This window comes from Rattus norvegicus, chromosome 1, assembly GCF_036323735.1.
Source record: "Rattus norvegicus strain BN/NHsdMcwi chromosome 1, GRCr8, whole genome shotgun sequence".
Taxonomy (NCBI): domain Eukaryota; kingdom Metazoa; phylum Chordata; class Mammalia; order Rodentia; family Muridae; genus Rattus; species Rattus norvegicus.
Genome location: NC_086019.1, coordinates 147,272,756 through 147,290,565, shown reverse-complemented (window position 1 = coordinate 147,290,565; position 17,810 = coordinate 147,272,756). Strand labels below are relative to the sequence as shown.

Here is a 17,810-nt window from a genome sequence, read left to right as displayed (position 1 = left end):
GGTATAAAAGCAGACTGGGAAAAAATAAACCCGCTTCAGCCTCAGCACTGGCTGGAGTCATGTTACAGTTTTGTCTGATTGTCTTTTTCTTTTCAATCTTTGCTCCCTCCCTTGAGACTGGGTTGACTGAACTGGCTTGGTCAATGTTCACCTTGACAAGTAGCTATTCATACTTCTCCAGCGTGCACACACACAAAACCAACAGAAACACTAAAAACTACAACAGAGCTGTCATAAACCAGAGAGCTCAAGGATGAAGGAAGTCCTAAAATGTAAGGCTTACCCAATAAAGCTGACGCATCTTGTAGCTGATAGGAGACAGAGGCAGGTGGCTCTCCAGTGTGTCCAGTGGTCTTCATAGGAAGTTCCAAGCCAAAACAAAAACCAACATCCTAGATTGGCCTAGGTCACAGGTTATTTCTGTTGTTAGTGGTAGCATTTTGCTTATTTCGTCTCATTTTGAATGTTCGTGTAATACAATCTGATCTGCAACTTCTGATCTTCTTGCTTCTGCTTCCTCAATGTTGGGCTTACAGGTAAGTTGGGGCGTTAAAGCACTTTTAGGGATATATAATTGGGGGTGGGGGGAGCTACCTTGGAGCATCTGTCAGAAACTTCAACAGACCCATCCCAAAGACTTAATACAGGATTCTCTCACAAAAAAATTTTTTCAGATGACTGTAAACCTGGGAGACCAAAGGCCTGAGCCCTGAGAAGCTCTTCTGTCAGTCGGTGCTATGCAAAACCTCTCAGGCACTCAAAACTCCAACAGCCCCCTGGAGTCTTCATTTCCCAGCCCAGACTCCTCAGTGGCCTTCCTGGAGCCCCCTCTTACTCAGGGCCTCTGCAAAGGGAATGCCCTCTGACCTTTCCAACAAGGCAGAGTCTGCCCATTCAGCTCCCTGCATTCCACATTTCTTCTATTCTCCCCAGTTACTGTTTAACACTGCAGGTTATTTGTAACCCGTCATGTCTGCACTGTCCTTGGCACCCACTAGTGCCAGCTACATCACAGATGATGCATGAACTGTGAAAGCTGTGACAGTCCTGTGTCAGCAACGTGAAGGCTTCCTGAAGGAAATGACAGCCGTCAGGCAAGAGCATCATGGCTGCAGACATGACAATAGCCAATCAGCTGCCCCATGTAAAATCAGAAAAACTCCAGGAACTGGGCTGCTTCAGATTTGCTGGGCCCACAGATACCAAAAGGATGGGTGCCCTGTTTCAGCATCTCCCGGACTGGCAGCACTCTCCAAGAGCAGGACAGAAGCAGATCATCTAAAGTCACGATGTGTGAGGACCAAGAACAGCTTCTTTCCAAAGAGGCTCAGCAGGTTGTGTCCAGGACACCCTGAGCTGGGGAGGAAGATGTGGCTCACTTCGAGGAACAAATGGAAACCTACTTGAGGACAGAATATATCTACCACAGGAAACCAGTAAACATATTTTATTTTTGAAAAACCAACAATCAACAGTAGCTTCACTGGGACAAAGTACGGGCAGCAGGGTAGGGCAATTCTTCACACTGTGACATTCTAACAGTGACACTTTCTAGCCGGGTATGTGTACACGTACTATTTTGAATTTAAAACCACAATTGAGGTTTTAAAAAAATGTAAGTTCTTAAAAATGGCATCCTCATAGAAATGTTCTCTTAGATAAGCTTCAACCTCTGAACAGCAAAAACAGTATGAACAGTAGCCCACCATGAGAGTACCATACAGAAGCACAAGTTTAGGCACTTTATCAAAGAAAACCACTTAGAAATACCGTAGATGAGGTCCGCTCCTCTGGAAGATTCTGCTGGTCCCTCCTCCAGCTTTGTAGTTGTGGGGCTATGCAGAGCAGGAGCCCTCAGCTGCTCACCCTTCTTTCCTCAAGTGAGGCACAACAGCATTCCCTCTACAACCACAGGAAGACTGGGAGACAGGATCCCCTGAACTGATGAGAACGCAAGCCACGTGAAATGACTCCTTGGCCGTCTGGATGGCACTGTCTTGTGAATCTGCACATTCTACACAGTGAGTCAGCTGTCCAGATCCTGGGTGTCCAGCACGGCACATACAGCACAGTTATCTTCACCCCTCAATGATCAATGCCTACGCCTGTCAAGCCAAAGGTTCTCAAGGCTTGTCTGACTTGAGCTTGCAACACACAGAAACAACAGGCCCTTGGGCCACAGCAGGTGCAGTGAAGAGGGAGTGATACTTGGGTTGTCAAGAACTCATGAGATGTAAAACGTACAAGACATCTATCAAGTTTCCAAGTCAGGTGATGCCACAATAAGCAGGACCTGCCAGTCCACTGTGAATCACAAACCCTGCCTTTACATGTGAAGCCTTTTATACAGTAACTGTGATATTGGCCAGATGGTCGCACACAGACCCTTGCTAGAGGACGTGAGAATGCCATCTGCTCTGCAGTTTCCTGCACCTACCTGCCCCACCAGTCTGCAAGAGGCTATCTGGTCCTGCCTACCCGGCGGGAAACCTGCCACCCGCTAGAGGTCTTCTCTTCTGCTCCCAGCTCGGTTGTCTTCCTTGGAAGCCCGTGGCTTGGGATCTCCCTCCTTCTTTTTACCCTTCTCTGGCTTTGTTTTATTTTTCTCCTTGCTTCCTCCTCCTTTGCCAGGGTACATCTGTCCCTCTAGAGTGACTTCAGCACACCTGTCTTGATTGACCAAAAAGTCCTTGATCTCCCAGGCATAGCTCCCATCCCGGAGCATGAAAATAGCACGGTCTGATCCCACGATGAACCTAGATGGAGAGACTATCAGTTAGCAATGCAAGTGAGGTGCCTGAGGTCAGAGGAGACTGGGGTGCCTACATTTCAATTCTACGTAAACACAGAATACCCCACCGTCTACCTTGGGCCAAGCAGCTGCTGACTTTAATGTTCACCGAGCTCTAAAAAATCATCCTGCTTAGATCAAGACAGAAGAAGATGCTTGATGGTCCTGAAGCATACATAAATGATGCCGTGAAGAGATTATGAAAGGCAAACTCCTTAGGGAGCTGCGAGGGACACGGGTATGTAGCAGGGGAGAGAAATTCCCATTTTTATCCTTAACATTCTGAAATGTCACTTCCACCTATGTTTTAGTTTTTGTTTCCTGATAAATGGTCTCATATAGCCCAGGCTGACTTCATGAGGATGATCTTGAACTTCAGAAAAAAAAAATGTAAATAAAAGAATTTATAAACAGGAAAGGTCCAAGGTCCTTGGGAAGACTATCAAAAAGGACATCGTGCTCCAGCCCCAGAAAACCGTCCAGCACACATCCAGGTGAGGTGGCACCAAGCTGCAGTCCCAGTGCTAAAGAGAGAGAGGCTGGAGGATCTTAAGTGTGGGGAGTGAGGCTAGCTAGACAAAATGGCTCAAGCTACAGTTAGAAAACCTATCTTAAGAAACCAAATGTAACCCCCAAATTCCCACAGAAATGACCTAGCTTGAGGGCTTTACCTCTGAACATCATAGTTGGCATTGAACAGGCTACCCTGCCACAGGCTGGTGATTTCCTCTGTCTCCTTCTCAGTGGGGTTCCCTGAGATGGTGACAAACATCATCAGAGTCTTCCCTTTCTTTGTCATTTTCAAGATGCTCTCAGGTTTGCCTGGGTCTAGCTTTGAAAAGTCGATAGGTGCCGATGGTCTCTTGTGTTCCGGAAGGTCTCCTTCTTCTATGTCATCATCTTTCTGTCAGGAGAGAGGGAGCATTAACCTATCATCAGAGACACCTTCTGTTCTCCCACAGGCTCTGCCCAGGATTTCAGAAGCGGGGACACACCACCAAACCACTACACAAACAAAACGTCCAAGGATATACCCCTTGACAACACTTAGGGTTCCTGTGTCACAGAGGTTTCTATGTTTCTATTCTCAATTTAGATTACAAAAACAGCCATATTCTGCTGTGGTTATAGAAGCTACCTAGCAATGAAAATCAAATACATATACAACAGATCTCAAATACAGGTATAATGGCTGAAGTTTGTACTCTCAGTGACTCCTAGTGAGCTCAAGGAAAAAGATGGAGAATGCAAGGCCAACTTAAGCAATTTAGCAAGATCTTACCTACAAAAATGTCTGGCAATGGGGCTTTGTGGTACAGTACATGCCAAGCATGTGTGAGGCCTTGAGGTAAATCTCCAAGACAACTAAGACAATTTTCTTTTTTAAAAATAACAGATGACAGGCATAAAAGAAAGATACTATACAATCCCATTTATTTAAGGTATAAAGAACAGTTAAAACTAATGTAGGATGATAGGAATTAGAATACTGATTGCTTTTGGGAGGATATGAGATGAATCTGACTGAGAAAGAACATGAAGGAACCGTCTGGTGTGATGATCTGAAATCCCAGGACTCGCTCAGTTCTGTATTTCAATAACAAGTTGATTATCAGTGAAAGAGTGCATTCTTAGCAATCCTTGGGTTTTGGGTTCTTGCTCCCAGCAGAGCAAAACAAATACCTCATGTTGCATCCTTAAAACCTACAATTCACTGCATGCAAATGTTCAACCCCAGGTGTCAGGCCTCTTCTATGTAGTGGTGTGTCCTAGCAATTCTGAAAACACCTTCTGTGAATTCTAGGAAGGAGCAAAGGTGTAGACGCTCTAAAGGTGACTACAGCAGATTCCTCACTTGGGGAAGATGCAAACATGGAAGCAGGAAGAGAGCACTGGCGGGTGCAGACTGGAATTATAAGCAGATTGATTTGACAGGCATCTGGATGAGTGGATAGATAAAAAATATTAAGACATAGGTTTCTTGAAGAAAAACCTAGTCACAGAATAGAAAACAAAAGTAAAGCCTTAAATATCTTTTTGCCTCAGAAAGAATTGCTCACATAACACATCAGAATGACATGGACACCAACCAGAAGCAGTTCAAAGGTCAAATCTGGGATAATATGAACATCAAAATAATAGTGAGGATTTATAATTCCTCAAGTAAATTCCACACGACATAAAGGAAGAAAAAAAGAGTATCAATAGATCAGTAGCTAATAAATAGACTAGTAAGATAACTAATAAACAGAAAAAATGCACACACAAGACAGACAAATAAAAACCACCAAGGGACTGGCAACGGCTTAGTGCATGCCTTGGCACCCATGGTGATCTGAGTTTAATCCCCAGGGTCCACACGGTGGAAGGAAAGAAATGACCCCCCACACCCAACTTGTTCTCTGACTTTCACAGGCATGCTGCGGCACACACACAGGCACAGAGCTCTCTACTAGACCAAATTCGAAAGCTTATGTGTATTAAATACAGGGAATGCTAATCTGTTGGTCTCTGCTATTCAGCTCAGTACCCACTAACAGAGTCTTCTAGCATACTGTCCTGTCCTGTCTAAAATTAATCTCCCTGCAACCTTCTGACATTTGCACACAACATTTTCTCTTTCTAAGATCTGACCATTTTTGTTTCTGTTTACTATGGTTATTTCCTATCCACTTGTTCTGACAGATGTCTTGCTCATTTCTGCAACCTCCTCTTCCTCGGGATCTGAGCATTGTCTGCGGCTAGGCTTATCACAAGGTAAGGGTCTCTCTCATTTTGGCAGATTAAAAAGCATTATTTACTAGAGTCTAAAAAAGACAGTTTGAAATTGAGAAGAGAATGGGGATTCAGTCATACCCACTCAAATCTACTCTAAATTTTCTTTTCTTTTTGGGGAGGGGGGGCAAGTCTCACAGTGAAACCCAAACTAGTTTGAAATTTACTATATGTAGCCCAGGTTTAACTAAGGCTAGCCTCCTCCAATAATGTCTTAAGTGCTGGAATTACAATGTGCTACCATGGCCCACTTCTCCAATTCTTCTGTCGGGTACAGATAACATGAAAACAGGAGTCCCCCCTTTTCAAGTCAAAACCAGCAGGTGACTATTTTAGACTTATGCCCCAAAGTCTTTGCCCCCTTCCAACAATATAGAGTTGTGTGATTCCTTTCCACCAGCTGTGCAATCAAATACAATCAAGGGCTGCTGTGCACTTTTGATCAGGAGCTGCCCCTTAGAACCTTTTGCACACCCCAAATGCAATCAAGTAAGAGGTCAGAATTTGGCCTCTCACAAAACAAGTTCACTACTCCCATGAATCAAAAACCTGAGTTCCATATGAGATGCCTTAGCTCCCTCTACCAGTAAAATAAATCCACCCACGAAATTACAAAAGTCCCAGCAGGGACAAACACCAAAAGAAGTCGGAAACCCTCTATATTTGGAAAGATCTTTATCAAAACGAGCGGGGGGAGGGGGGAGACCACCTTCACAACCAATTCACTCCAGAACAGGAGGGGGAAGGAGGAAACGCTCCTCAGGAGCTCTCGCTCCCTTTGCGGTTCACTGTCCACCAAGATCAATGTGAGAGCACTGGGACACAGCAAGGAAAGTAGGGTTTGACCAGTGAGAATCCAAGTCCTGACTAGAGTGTCTGAGGAGCCATGGTAGTGGAGGACACTGGGCGAGAGGCCTGAACCGTGGTGGAATGGAGACCCGGGAGGTCAGCGGGTACTGGACACAGTCAATAAGGACCCTGAACACAGGGCAGAGAGAGGGATCAGGGGACACAAGTCAGAAGGTCAAAAGACCTAGAGGGTAAGGGTTAGAAAAAAGGGATCTGTATGGGAAGATGCTCAGGAGTATGCGGGCGACACGGACCTCCCACTGCTCCAGAAGTCGCGCCATGTCGGCATCGTTGTAATCGCGGATGTCCTTCTTTTTCCGTGGAGGTGTGATGGCCTCGCCGGGAGTATCGGTCGCGTAGGCTTCAGGAGGAGAGAGCAACAGAAGGTCCGAGGCACATAGAAACAGGAGAACCGCGCGCAGCCAGCTGGAGGCCGCCATGTTAGCTGCCCAGTGTAACGGGCTACACACTGAGCCTGCGCAAACAGCGTGCGGAGTCTCGGCGCCGGAGCCTCGCCCCCACCCCACCCCCGGTCCTCCAATCCAGTCCCTCGCTCGCTCTGAGCAGAACTAAAGCCAGTACTCGACCCTGCCCCACTCTCGCGGACACAGGTCCAATGGCTCCTCCTCCTAAGCGTCCTAGCCTACCGCACCCCGCCGTTCTGTTTCCTCCAGTCCGGACCTCATCCGATATCCCCTTCCCTTCCCTTGGGCCCGCCCCACAATTGCCCGCCCCTGTGTCTCCCAACCTCAGGCTCCTCCTCATCATCGAGCCTTTCACCACTTGACTCCGCCTCTCAGCTAAGGTCTCCTGACTCCGCCCCTAGGGCCCTTGCCTCCTCACCAGACTCCACCCCATAGCTCTGGGACCTCACCTGGCTGGGCACCAAGGGTTCGTTCCACCCCCTAGTTCCTCCCTTTGTTAGGCTCCGCCCCGCGAGCTCCTCCCCTTATTCTGGCCAAGCAATTTACCCTAGCTGGGTCCTGCTGGACTGTGTGCTATTTCCACTGTTTTGGGGTTTTGTTAGAAGTCAGCCCTTTTGTTTTTCATTCACTAGTCAGGTTTGAAAAGTTTCCTCAGGGTGTCCTGCATAAATAGCTGGGAGTCCTGGAATCCTACGAAATGAATGAGAATGGAAGATATGCAAACTGCCTTGACCCTGAGGCCCTTTTCAGGGTGTGGACTTTGAACCATGCTCCCTAGTAATTTCCTGTGAGAACCACCAGCTAAAAAGCTAAGGACCGCCAGCGCAACTTTTCTTGAAGACTGTAAATATGGAATCTATTGTTATTCTGCTCCGTAGATGATTTTCGACTCGCCAGTCTTTCAGTTATCATTGTCAATTAAACTTTAAAAAATCATTTAATTGATAACCATTTTTATTGTTTAAAATAGTTCTAGTCTCTTCTGATTTCCATCTACCACTGCAGTTCTAATCTATAAGACAAAATTACCCTAATTTTGTTTTCTGTTTTACAAGATTCTGACAACTATGCTTTTCAGAAATAAAATACTTGGGGTCAGAGATACTTTAGTTTCCTAAGCTTTAAGTGGCAGATCTGATTTCTTTAAAATTTCAAATTATATCCTAAGACATGAAACTTCGGTGTAGTTGGAAAATATTCGAACAATATAGTTTAATTACTGACCCCAAGGTGTCACATACTGCGGTACAATTCATTCCTATATTCACAAATGTGAAAGTATCTAAGAATGGGTTTTCGATGCTTAATTAGCATACTGTATTAACTACTAAGTATTCTTGAGTGCTTCACCCCTTTAGTCTTTGGCTTTTTGTTTTGTTTTGTTTTGGGGTGCTTTTGTCTTTGTTTTTTTCAAGACTAGGTTTCCCTGGCTAACCTGGAACTCACTCTAGACCAAGCCGACACAGCCTTCAGAGATCTGCCTGACTCTGCCTCCCAAGTGCTGGATTGAAGGCATGTGCTACCACAGCCAGTATAGTATTCTCCACTACTGCACCAGTGTTTTGATTTTGCTTTCTCCCTCATTATTACTATTTCCCCTGTCTTTCTCTCTATGCTTTGGATGAAGATGATTAATAGGTTTCATAGAGTGCAAATCCTTTATAACATGCTTAAGGAAAAGTCTTTCTTATGACGGAGACTTCTTTAACAGAAGTAGGTGGCAACTGAGTGTGTCCTGAGTTGTCCTGCCTTCTTTCTCATTTGACCCCATCACACAGGTCTGGAGTTTCCACCCTCGAGGTCATCAAAAGTCCCAGGATGGCTATGGGAACTCCAGCTACCAGATGGCATTCCAATCAAAGGAAATGGGGAATGAGCCAAGCTGAAGCCAAATCCTATTCTGGAACTGTGCACAGCATTTCTGGTCTCACTGAGCTACCTCTCTGAGAGGGCCTGAGGAGTGATCATTCAGCTGTACTTGCTACAATCTCAAATAAACTTAGGCTTGTTGTGAAGGGAAAAACATAAAGTGAGGTTATGGTTCAGTGGTTAAGAGCACCGACTGCTCTTCCAAAGGTCTTGAGTTCAACTCCCAGCAAGCACATGGTGGCTCACAACCCTCTGTAATGGGATCTGATGCCCTCTTCTGGTGTGTCTGAGGACAGCTACAACGTGCTCGTATACATAAAATAAATGAATAATTCTTAAAAAAAATAAAAAAGAGCTACCTAGCAATGTGTGCCTTATTGATTTTCACTCTAAGGTCAAACGGGGTGCGCATTTATTCCCACTGTAGTAAAGTGGCTGATTTTTTCCGTATGAATGCATGCATGGATCTGAATAAACAAGGGCATTTTCTGTTGACACTGTGCAGAAACAACTCATAAGAAGAAAAAAAAGAGGAACTTTTTTTCTTTTCTGAAATCATAGGGGAAATGTCATGAGCCTTCTCCCAGGGGCACAGTGCTCCACCCAGTGGCTTGGAGCTCTGTCCTGGCACAGTCATGCTCAAAAACATGCACAGCTGTGGTAGATCATGTGCTCTGCAGGGCGGGGTCACCCTGGTCATTCATTCTGCCAACTGCCAAGGTAAGGTTAAAAAAAAAATGGTTTCCTTGGCCCAAAATATCTAGTTACAGGGAAAAAAAGTTGTTTTTTTTTTTTAAAAGTATTGTACCACAATTGTTACAACTAGTCAAAAGTTCCAGGGCTACTGACTGTCATCTGAGGAGGAAACACATCTGGCTCCTTCTCCATTGATCTGAGAACATCTGAGGCAACTACATCTTCAACATTTGATACGTTAAGTACAGTTTGGTGTTTTGGAACCCTGAAGGACCTTATTTGCCTAACAACTTACTGTTAGGCAGGTGAGACACTGAGAGGAAGGTGAACCTGAAGTCCTTGGTATCATAGAGGAGGGTCTGCAATAGCAGAGAGGCTAAGCTATCTACAGTACATTTTACAGATTTCAAGTCAGGAGCTAAGGGAACCATCATGTCTGTACTTATTTCTTCTGTGTGTGTGTGTGTGTGTGTGTGTGTGTGTGTGATTCACGTGAAGGCCAGAGGTTAACATCTAGTGCCTCCTTTCATTTATTTCCACATAATAATATAATAAAGCAGGTTATTTTTTTTAAACTTCCAGTTTACCACTTCTACTAATCTGGCTAGCTAGTTCACCACAGGGATTCCCTTTTCTGTCTCCTTGAGGGGTGGCCTACCCAGCTTTATGTAGATCCCAGGAATCCAAACTTTGGCCCCATGCTTGCTCAGCAAGTGCTCTGCCCACTGAGCCATCTCCACAGATCCTGCCCCTGTATTTGTTTTTGTTTTGGAATCATTCAACTGTGATCAAATACATGGTATAGCCATGGGGCAAAAATATGGACCCAGGAATCCAGGACACTTTCTCCCTGATGTCTTTCTTCTACCATGGCACCAGTGAGGCTTACAGCATAGTAACACTAGTAGCCATATAGGACAGTTTCAAAGTCTAGAGCCAGGAGAACTCAGATGGCCCTGGAATCTGAACCAGGTCGGAGGCAGTGCCCTATAGAGCTGGAGAAGAGGGGCCAGAGGTAAAACTTTGTTCAGCGCCTAAAAGAGGGGCGGGGCTCTGAGTTAAACACTCATCCCAAGTGCATCCTAAGTTTAATGAGAACATGAGTCTGGGTTCATGCTGGCCTGTGTTCTCCACAGCTAAGGAGTGGGAGCAACACCTTCTAGCCCTACCTGAAACCTTGCATGAGCAATATCCTAAAGAGAACCTGAATGGCACCATCATCAATGAGGCCCAGGACCTGGTAGGTGCCAAACATTAACCCTTTAGGGATCAGATTGTAGGAAGGTCTGACAAACGGACGATGCTATTAACACCCGCTGGTGACTATGCAAGGCACTCACGTATAGAGGAGAGTAAATACTGCCTCTCTTCTTCACAGGTTAACAGAACTGTGGAGGGAGCTAAGCCAGTAGTCCCAAACAGCATGGCAATAGTCTCAATCAGGTTCTGCGGACAGCACAGTATAAACGGGGGACAGACATGCCCAAGTGTGTGTAAAGGTTCAGAGAAGCTCTGTGTGAGGGCAGCAATAGCCTGAGTTAATCTGTAAGTACTGACTGCCAGGTATCCTGGCCAGGAATGATTAGTGTTAGCTGCCTATGGTGCCTAAATCCTGAGATCCATCTTTTTTCCCACTGGCCAGTAGAAGAATAGGCTATGAAATTATTAGCCTGGGGGCTGGGGATTTAGCTCAGTGGTAGAGCGCTTACCTAGGAAGCACAAGGCCCTGGGTTCGGTCCCCAGCTCCGAAAAAAAGAACCAAAAAAAAAAAATTATTAGCCTGTGCAAGCAGCCTTACCGTGGTACCAGTAAGGGTGATTGCATAGTAACATAGTAGGATACCCTGAGAAACAATTGGAGGAAACCCCCACTCTCCTCAATACATAGAAGCTGTGCACAGCTTCCATGCTCTCCACAGAAGCAGCAGAGAAGATGAGAAACCGAAGGCGAAAGTCTTGCCCCAAGTGTGTTACTGGACCGGATCACGATGTGCCAGAGGACCAGAGAATACACCAAGTAAGGAGGGTGGTCTATCCACGGTGATTCTGCACTCTAGCCAGTAGGGGGCTCTTATGTATCAACTGTCATTAAAAGAAAAACAAAAAGAAAAAAGGGGATGGGACCGCATGCTTCAGTTGTAAATTGTTCTCTAGAAGAGGTGTTGTTTGTTGTTGTCAGGCTAGGCTTCACCTAGCCCAGGTTTGCTTTAAACTCCTTACATGGCTGGCAGATGCTCTCAAACTCCTGATCCTGCTTCCTCGACCTCCCAAGTGCTAGTGTGCGACACCACACCTGGCCAGGAGTGATACTCAAAGAACAAGAATGAACCATGATGTCCGCCAATGTGTAAGAAAGATCACCTGAGGTCGCTGTCCACCTGTGCGCACAAACAAAACCAAGAAACACAGGTCCAGAGAGAAGATATTCAAGACTGCTCCTTACGAACCACTGGGTGGCACTGTATACCATAGACAGCTTGGTTGCTAGTCCAGAAAATTTTGGGGGTATACCATGAAACTTTGGTATGAATGTCTCCAAAGTACATACAAGTGAATATTTATTTCCCATGAAAAGGACATTCTGATACGTTAAAGCACTAACTAACCTTAATGACATTATGCTTAATGAAATAGTCACAAAAGGACAGAGTACTTCAAATAATGGAGTTCATGGATAAAGGTGGTGATGGCCAGACTACAAGAGAGAATGGAGAGATGCTATTTCACGGGTAGAGTGCCAGGGAAGATGAAACTTTTCCGAAGGTAGATGGTGCTGGGCAGTCGTCCCCCTTACCATCTATCCCCACCCCCTACCCATCCAGCAGTTACAGCAAGGTTCGAGAAGGGACAGGGAGTCTTAGATTTGGTTTCCACTGCTTTGGCACACAGGTCACAGTGATTTCCCTAGCATTGATCAGAATGCACAAGTCTGCCCAACTTGACCAAAAAACGTGCTATGCAGTCTGTTTTGTCCTGTGCTTTCACTGAACAAACAGTAACTGAGAGCACTTGTTTGTGAACCTGCCCTTCCTGGACTCTAATCTTCATAGGCAGAGGCTGCCTATTACAGTCTATTATGTAAGCTCAGTGCCTTGAACAAGGGCTGGCACATGGTAGGCACGCAGTGTCAGAGCTGTAACTGAACAATGGCAGGAGGGAAAAAAAAAAAAGAACCTGGAAAGATCAGTTTAGGAAGAGTAGCACTATCTGAAAAAAACGAAGCCTTGGTGGCAGGCACCTTTGCCTGCTGAGCCAGCGATCTTGCTGGCCCCTCTCTCAAGTTCTTAAGAGTTAGGAGAACTATTCTTTAGGACTAACTGCTATTCCTGGGTTACCATGGAAGGAGTCTGATCTGCTTTTCCCTTGTAGAGAAATACAAAGGAGTAGCCCTACAGAATCACTTGTTAAGAGAGCCATTGGTTGTACTGGCTTCAGTTTGCAGAGACAGTTGGTTCACCTAGAATCTAGAGACTCTGCAAGGGCATATTTTGGATATGAGTAGGGTGACTATCCAGGCTTTTAATTTGTTGTCCCTTGTTCTATCAGTGATTTGTCTCAAAGCTCATTCTGTAAGCTACTGGGGTTTGGACAATAAATTTGAGGTCATCCAACTTATAAACAACACTTATAACTGTCTTAAACACGTAGACGTGGAGGTCCTAGTAAGAGACAGAAGAACAAACATTTCCATTGGCTGAGCACACCCGGCTTTGCTAGGCACCAGCAGAACACTTCAGGGCTGTTCAGAAGGGAGTGCTTTGCTGGGAGGAGGCCCAGGTGTTCCAGGAGTTTCTTGCAGACAAGTCCTGAACAAAGAAAGGGGGTGGCTGTGGGAGGTGGGGGTGGGGCCATCTCTTCTACCCATCTGCTGTGGTCAGGAGCTCAGGGAGTCCCTTAAGTCTACTTGGCCACAGGGCCCTGTGGCACGGGCCTACAATCACTACTTGAGACGCCGAGGGAGGAGGATGGTAAGTTCAAAGCCAGTCAACACAATTTAACCAGTTAAATTAATAAATAAAAAAGTACACCAGCTAAAGGTCCTAGGTTTAATTCCTAGTTACAGGGCGGGGAGCCATCTGGGCCACCAGTTTCCCAGCCTGGAACGCAGAGATAACAGTGTTTACCTTCAGAGACAGGCTCTTTACTTAACAATGGCTGCTCTTATTCCATTATATAGATGGAGTCAGGAAAGGGCGAACTGCTGATCATGGCACATGCTAATTCTGGCCAGCTGGAACCGAGGTCACCATACACTACCTGACTTGGAGGGAAAACTAGCCCAAGGTCACAGAATTCCTAAACGGCTGGGGGAAGATCGACCCCAGGAAGAGTCTATCTCTGAGCCCCACTAGACCAGCATTCCCTTTTACTGCTTCACGGAAACCCACCCACAGAAGAGGGTCGTACACAACAAAGGGCGGAGGGGGGCTTGCATAAGTCATCGAATCTCATAGGTGATTGGAATCTGGAGGGGTTGGGACGAGGGGGGAGAACTAGGGAATAGTGAGTGGCCTCCTCCCCAAGTAAGCAAAACAGATCACCTTCTACACTAGCTCACTTGGCGGGGAGAAAGCACCGAGTCCCAGGGCAGGCTGAGAGCTTACGTAAGGCCACTCGCGGCTGCGCCCCGGTGTCCCCAGGGTGTGCGCAGCGCTGGGCGCGGAGCGAGGGCCGGCCTTCCCCACCACACAAGCTTCCTAGCCTCTCCGGATGCAGGGACCACCGGCCCCAGAGCCGCAGCGTCGGGGCTGGGCGCGGCGTCCTCCCACGGCCCCCAGCTTCCCGGGGGAGGAGCAGCGCATCGCGCAAGCATCCGGGATCGGCGGAGGGGGCGGGAGGAAGGGCGAGAGGAGGAAGCGGGATTTAAACGAAAGGCGGTGACGCCACACAAAAGATTCCTATAGGCTCCAGGGAGGTTACGGCCGAGGTGGCGGCGGCGAGCCGGGGGCGAGGCGGACGCGAGGAGGCGAAAGCCGCAGCCGCGCGCGGGCAGGCGGGTGTCCCCTGGCCTGCGGTCTCCGCCCTTCCTTTCAGTTGCTCAGAGGTCGCTCGGAAGTTGCTGGTTGACAAACATGGCAGGAGTCCGGGCCCGGGTCGGCCTCCGCGACGCCACGCTCACCTTCTGAGCCGACCACCCCGGGGCGTCGGATGCGCGGGGCCCGCGGGCTCTGCGGGGAAACAGAGATGGAATCTCCACGACAGCCGGTGGCGGGTCGCAGGCCATTCAGGCGGGGAGGGCGTGCCGCCCCGGCGCCGGGCCGCGCACTCTGAACCGCCAGGCGGGAAGGCGCGGCCGCCCAGCACCCTGCGTTGCAGCCTCCCGCCCGACTGACTCCGCGCGGCCGCCACAGAGCCAGCCACGCCCTCGGCCCTGTGGCCGCCCAGCGCCCCAAGAGCCGGAGAAGGAGATGCGGCCGCGCGCCCCCGGGCGTCAGCTCCGGCCGCCGTCGCCAGCCAGTACGGTCTGGCGGGGTCGCCGCCCCTGAAGCCCACGTGCGCTGCTGAGCCGGATCGCCGCAGCGTAGCGGCTGACAGCAAAGCCTGCCGGGGCCGCCGCCTGCGCTCCTCTAGGAGCAGAGGATTTTGATTTCAAAGGAAGGAAGGAAGGAAGGAAGGAAGGACAACTCCCAGCCTCCCCGTCCCGCCCTCTCCGCTCCGGCGGCCCGGCCGCCCATGCCCAGGAAGGTGGCGACAACCGGGCAGCGGGGACTTTACTGGTAGGCTCGTGAAGAGGGGCGCGGACTAGGAGTCTGCGGTGCCCTGGCTCACGGTTCCCGCGAGCTACACAGCGCCCCGAAGAGCTTGCCGCGGGCCTGGGCCCGCCCCGCGACGCCGGGCCATCGGCCGCCGCCACCGGACTCTCTGTGCCCGCCGCGGTGGATGGCATGATGGTGCGCGGAAGGCAGCGCGGCCCTGGCCAGCTGAGTCGCGGCGGCGGTGGTAGCGGACTCCCCAGCGGCATGCCAGTGCCCCCTGGGCGCGATGGCTAGCGGCAGCGCCGGGAAGCCCACTGGCGAGGCGGCTTCTCCGGCTCCTGGGAGCGCCGTCGGCGGGGCCAGCTCGCAGCCGCGGAAGAGGCTGGTGTCTATCTGTGATCACTGCAAGGGCAAGATGCAGCTGGTGGCCGACCTGCTGCTGCTGTCTAGCGAGGCGCGGCCGGTGCTTTTCGAAGGCCCCGCCTCCCCTGGCGCTGGTGCGGAGTCCTTCGAGCAGTGCCGGGACACCATCATCGCGCGCACCAAGGGGCTGTCCATCCTAACCCACGACGTGCAAAGCCAGCTCAACATGGGCCGCTTCGGAGAGGCGGGGGACAGTCTTGTGGAACTGGGCGACTTGGTGGTGTCGCTGACCGAGTGTTCTGCACATGCGGCCTACCTGGCAGCCGTTGCCACACCGGGCGCTCAACCTGCACAGCCAGGCCTTGTGGACCGCTACCGTGTGACACGCTGCCGCCACGAGGTGGAGCAGGGCTGTGCTGTGCTGCGAGCCACCCCACTGGCAGACATGACCCCACAGCTGCTGCTGGAGGTGTCGCAGGGCCTGTCTCGAAACCTCAAGTTCCTGACGGATGCGTGCGCCCTGGCCAGTGACAAGTCACGGGACCGCTTCTCGCGCGAACAGTTCAAGCTGGGCGTCAAGTGCATGAGCACCAGTGCATCTGCGCTGTTAGCATGTGTGCGCGAAGTGAAGGCGGCGCCCAGCGAGCTGGCCCGCAGTCGTTGCGCGCTCTTCAGTGGGCCCTTGGTGCAGGCAGTGAGCGCTTTGGTGGGCTTTGCCACCGAGCCTCAATTCCTGGGTCGCGCAGCTGCTGTGAGCACTGAGGGCAAGGCGGTACAGACCGCCATCCTGGGAGGTGCCATGAGTGTGGTGTCAGCCTGCGTGCTCTTGACCCAGTGCCTCAGGGATCTGGCGCAGCACCCAGATGGGAGCGCCAAGATGTCGGACCACAGGGAGAGGCTGAGGAACTCGGCCTGCGCCGTGTCTGAAGGCTGTACCCTGCTATCTCAGGCTTTAAGGGAAAGGTCTTCACCCAGGACTTTACCGCCAGTGAATTCCAATTCTGTGAATTAGCACTTCCCCGCTCCATGCCCCCCCTCCCCAGCCCACATACCCATTTTCCACCCCAGGCTAAAAGAAGACACTTAACTCCTCCCCTCTCCATTTATACCAAAGAAACCATAGGTGACCCCCTTTTTCCCCATGTTAATGCTCAAGAGGAATTTTCCAGAAGGCAGGGCCACGCACTCAACATGTACACAGAGGGCCCAGGTGTCTACCAGCCCACTATAGGGACTCAGACACAGAGAACATGGGTAGTGTGCTGACTGCAGGATTACCCCTACACACTCCAGACCCGCAACTCAGTTATCAATTGGGCAGGAAAGAGGTCATGGGTTCATTTCTTTCTTCTTTTTAATTAAATGAAAGTTACCTCAGTTTTCACTCCTTTAGACATGGATGTAGCTACCTTTTTGTATGTCGTTATTTTTGTTGAATTAGAGTATACATGGTGTGAAAAGAGTATGACTTTGCCATATGATTTGCAAGTGGGGGGAAAGCAACTGTGAGCGTGTGTTTTATTTTTTAAATTACACTATAGAGTGATTTTTTTTCCCCCAATGTCAAGTTTTTACCCTGCATGTACTGGAGTATTTATTTCATCTATTAAATTGTTATGTTTCTCAGATGGCTTTTTGCAGTTACTGTATTTTTGCTAACTGTGCATACCTGCCGCCTGTCATCTGTGAGAAGGAGCTGGGGGTGGGGAGTGGGGAGGTTTGCTTCCCTTGGCAAGTGAATCTCTGGTACCTAAACTTCGACTTTTCTGTCAAGCATTAGTCCTCTGAGCATCCTAACATCCTAGAAAATGTATATGATCCGTTTTGTTTTAAAGACAAGCGATATGTGATTGGATCATGCAGTGCTTGGGGGAGGGCTGTTAGTGGGGGTTTTGTCTTCTAGTTTTTCTGGAAAGTAATCTAGCTCTCTTTGTCCTCTACTCATCTCTCTATCGTAATGAGACTGAAGTCTGATTTGTATTCGGCCTGCCATTTTCAGATTAAAGTGCTTCCTAATACAGTTTTGGATGCTGCCTTGTCAGCTCACAGGATTTTACCTGGAACATAAGAGCACACCGAGTATCAACTGAGTGCCTGTAGCATCTTCGGTGAGACTAAGCCTAACTCAGAAATCTCTATGGCTTTATAGAAGGTTCCAGGCAATTTGACAGAGGATATCTTCTGGAGCGTGTTAAAGAACTTTCTAGAGCATAATTGCCGAGGGAGGGCTTGTTTTGGTGACCTTGATTCAAGTGGTTGGTTGTGTATCGAAGGAATATTTTGTCAATTGAAATTATGTCAAGGCTTTTCTGTAGATATATGAAGGAATTTGGGATGGACTTTTAAG

The 17,810-nt window shown here is 48.8% G+C and overlaps 2 protein-coding genes across 3 annotated transcripts; one reads left to right on the top strand and one right to left on the bottom strand.

Annotated features, from left to right (window-relative positions):
- Positions 1-1,431: 1,431 nt before the first annotated feature.
- On the bottom strand, positions 1,432-14,662 carry Mesd (mesoderm development LRP chaperone). Of its 2 annotated transcripts, none has more exons than NM_001008345.1 (3): positions 6,670-7,103; positions 3,463-3,695; positions 1,432-2,756 (listed from the first exon to the last, which is right to left on the bottom strand). In NM_001008345.1, exons 1-3 carry the CDS (start codon positions 6,853-6,855, stop codon positions 2,501-2,503), a joined length of 675 nt encoding a protein of 224 aa, NP_001008346.1. In that variant the 5' UTR covers positions 6,856-7,103; the 3' UTR covers positions 1,432-2,500. The 2 variants fall into 2 exon arrangements, with proteins under 2 accessions (NP_001008346.1, XP_017444658.1); XM_017589169.3 differs by lacking the exon at positions 6,670-7,103 and adding an exon at positions 14,524-14,662 and having other exon boundaries at positions 1,433-2,756.
- A 409-nt stretch (positions 14,663-15,071) lies between these two features.
- Tlnrd1 (talin rod domain containing 1) lies at positions 15,072-17,091 on the top strand. The gene is given in 1 exon segment (NM_001013149.1): positions 15,072-17,091. A coding segment is annotated over 1 exon segment (1,089 nt). The 5' UTR covers positions 15,072-15,386; the 3' UTR covers positions 16,476-17,091.
- The last annotated feature ends 719 nt before the right edge of the window (positions 17,092-17,810 follow it).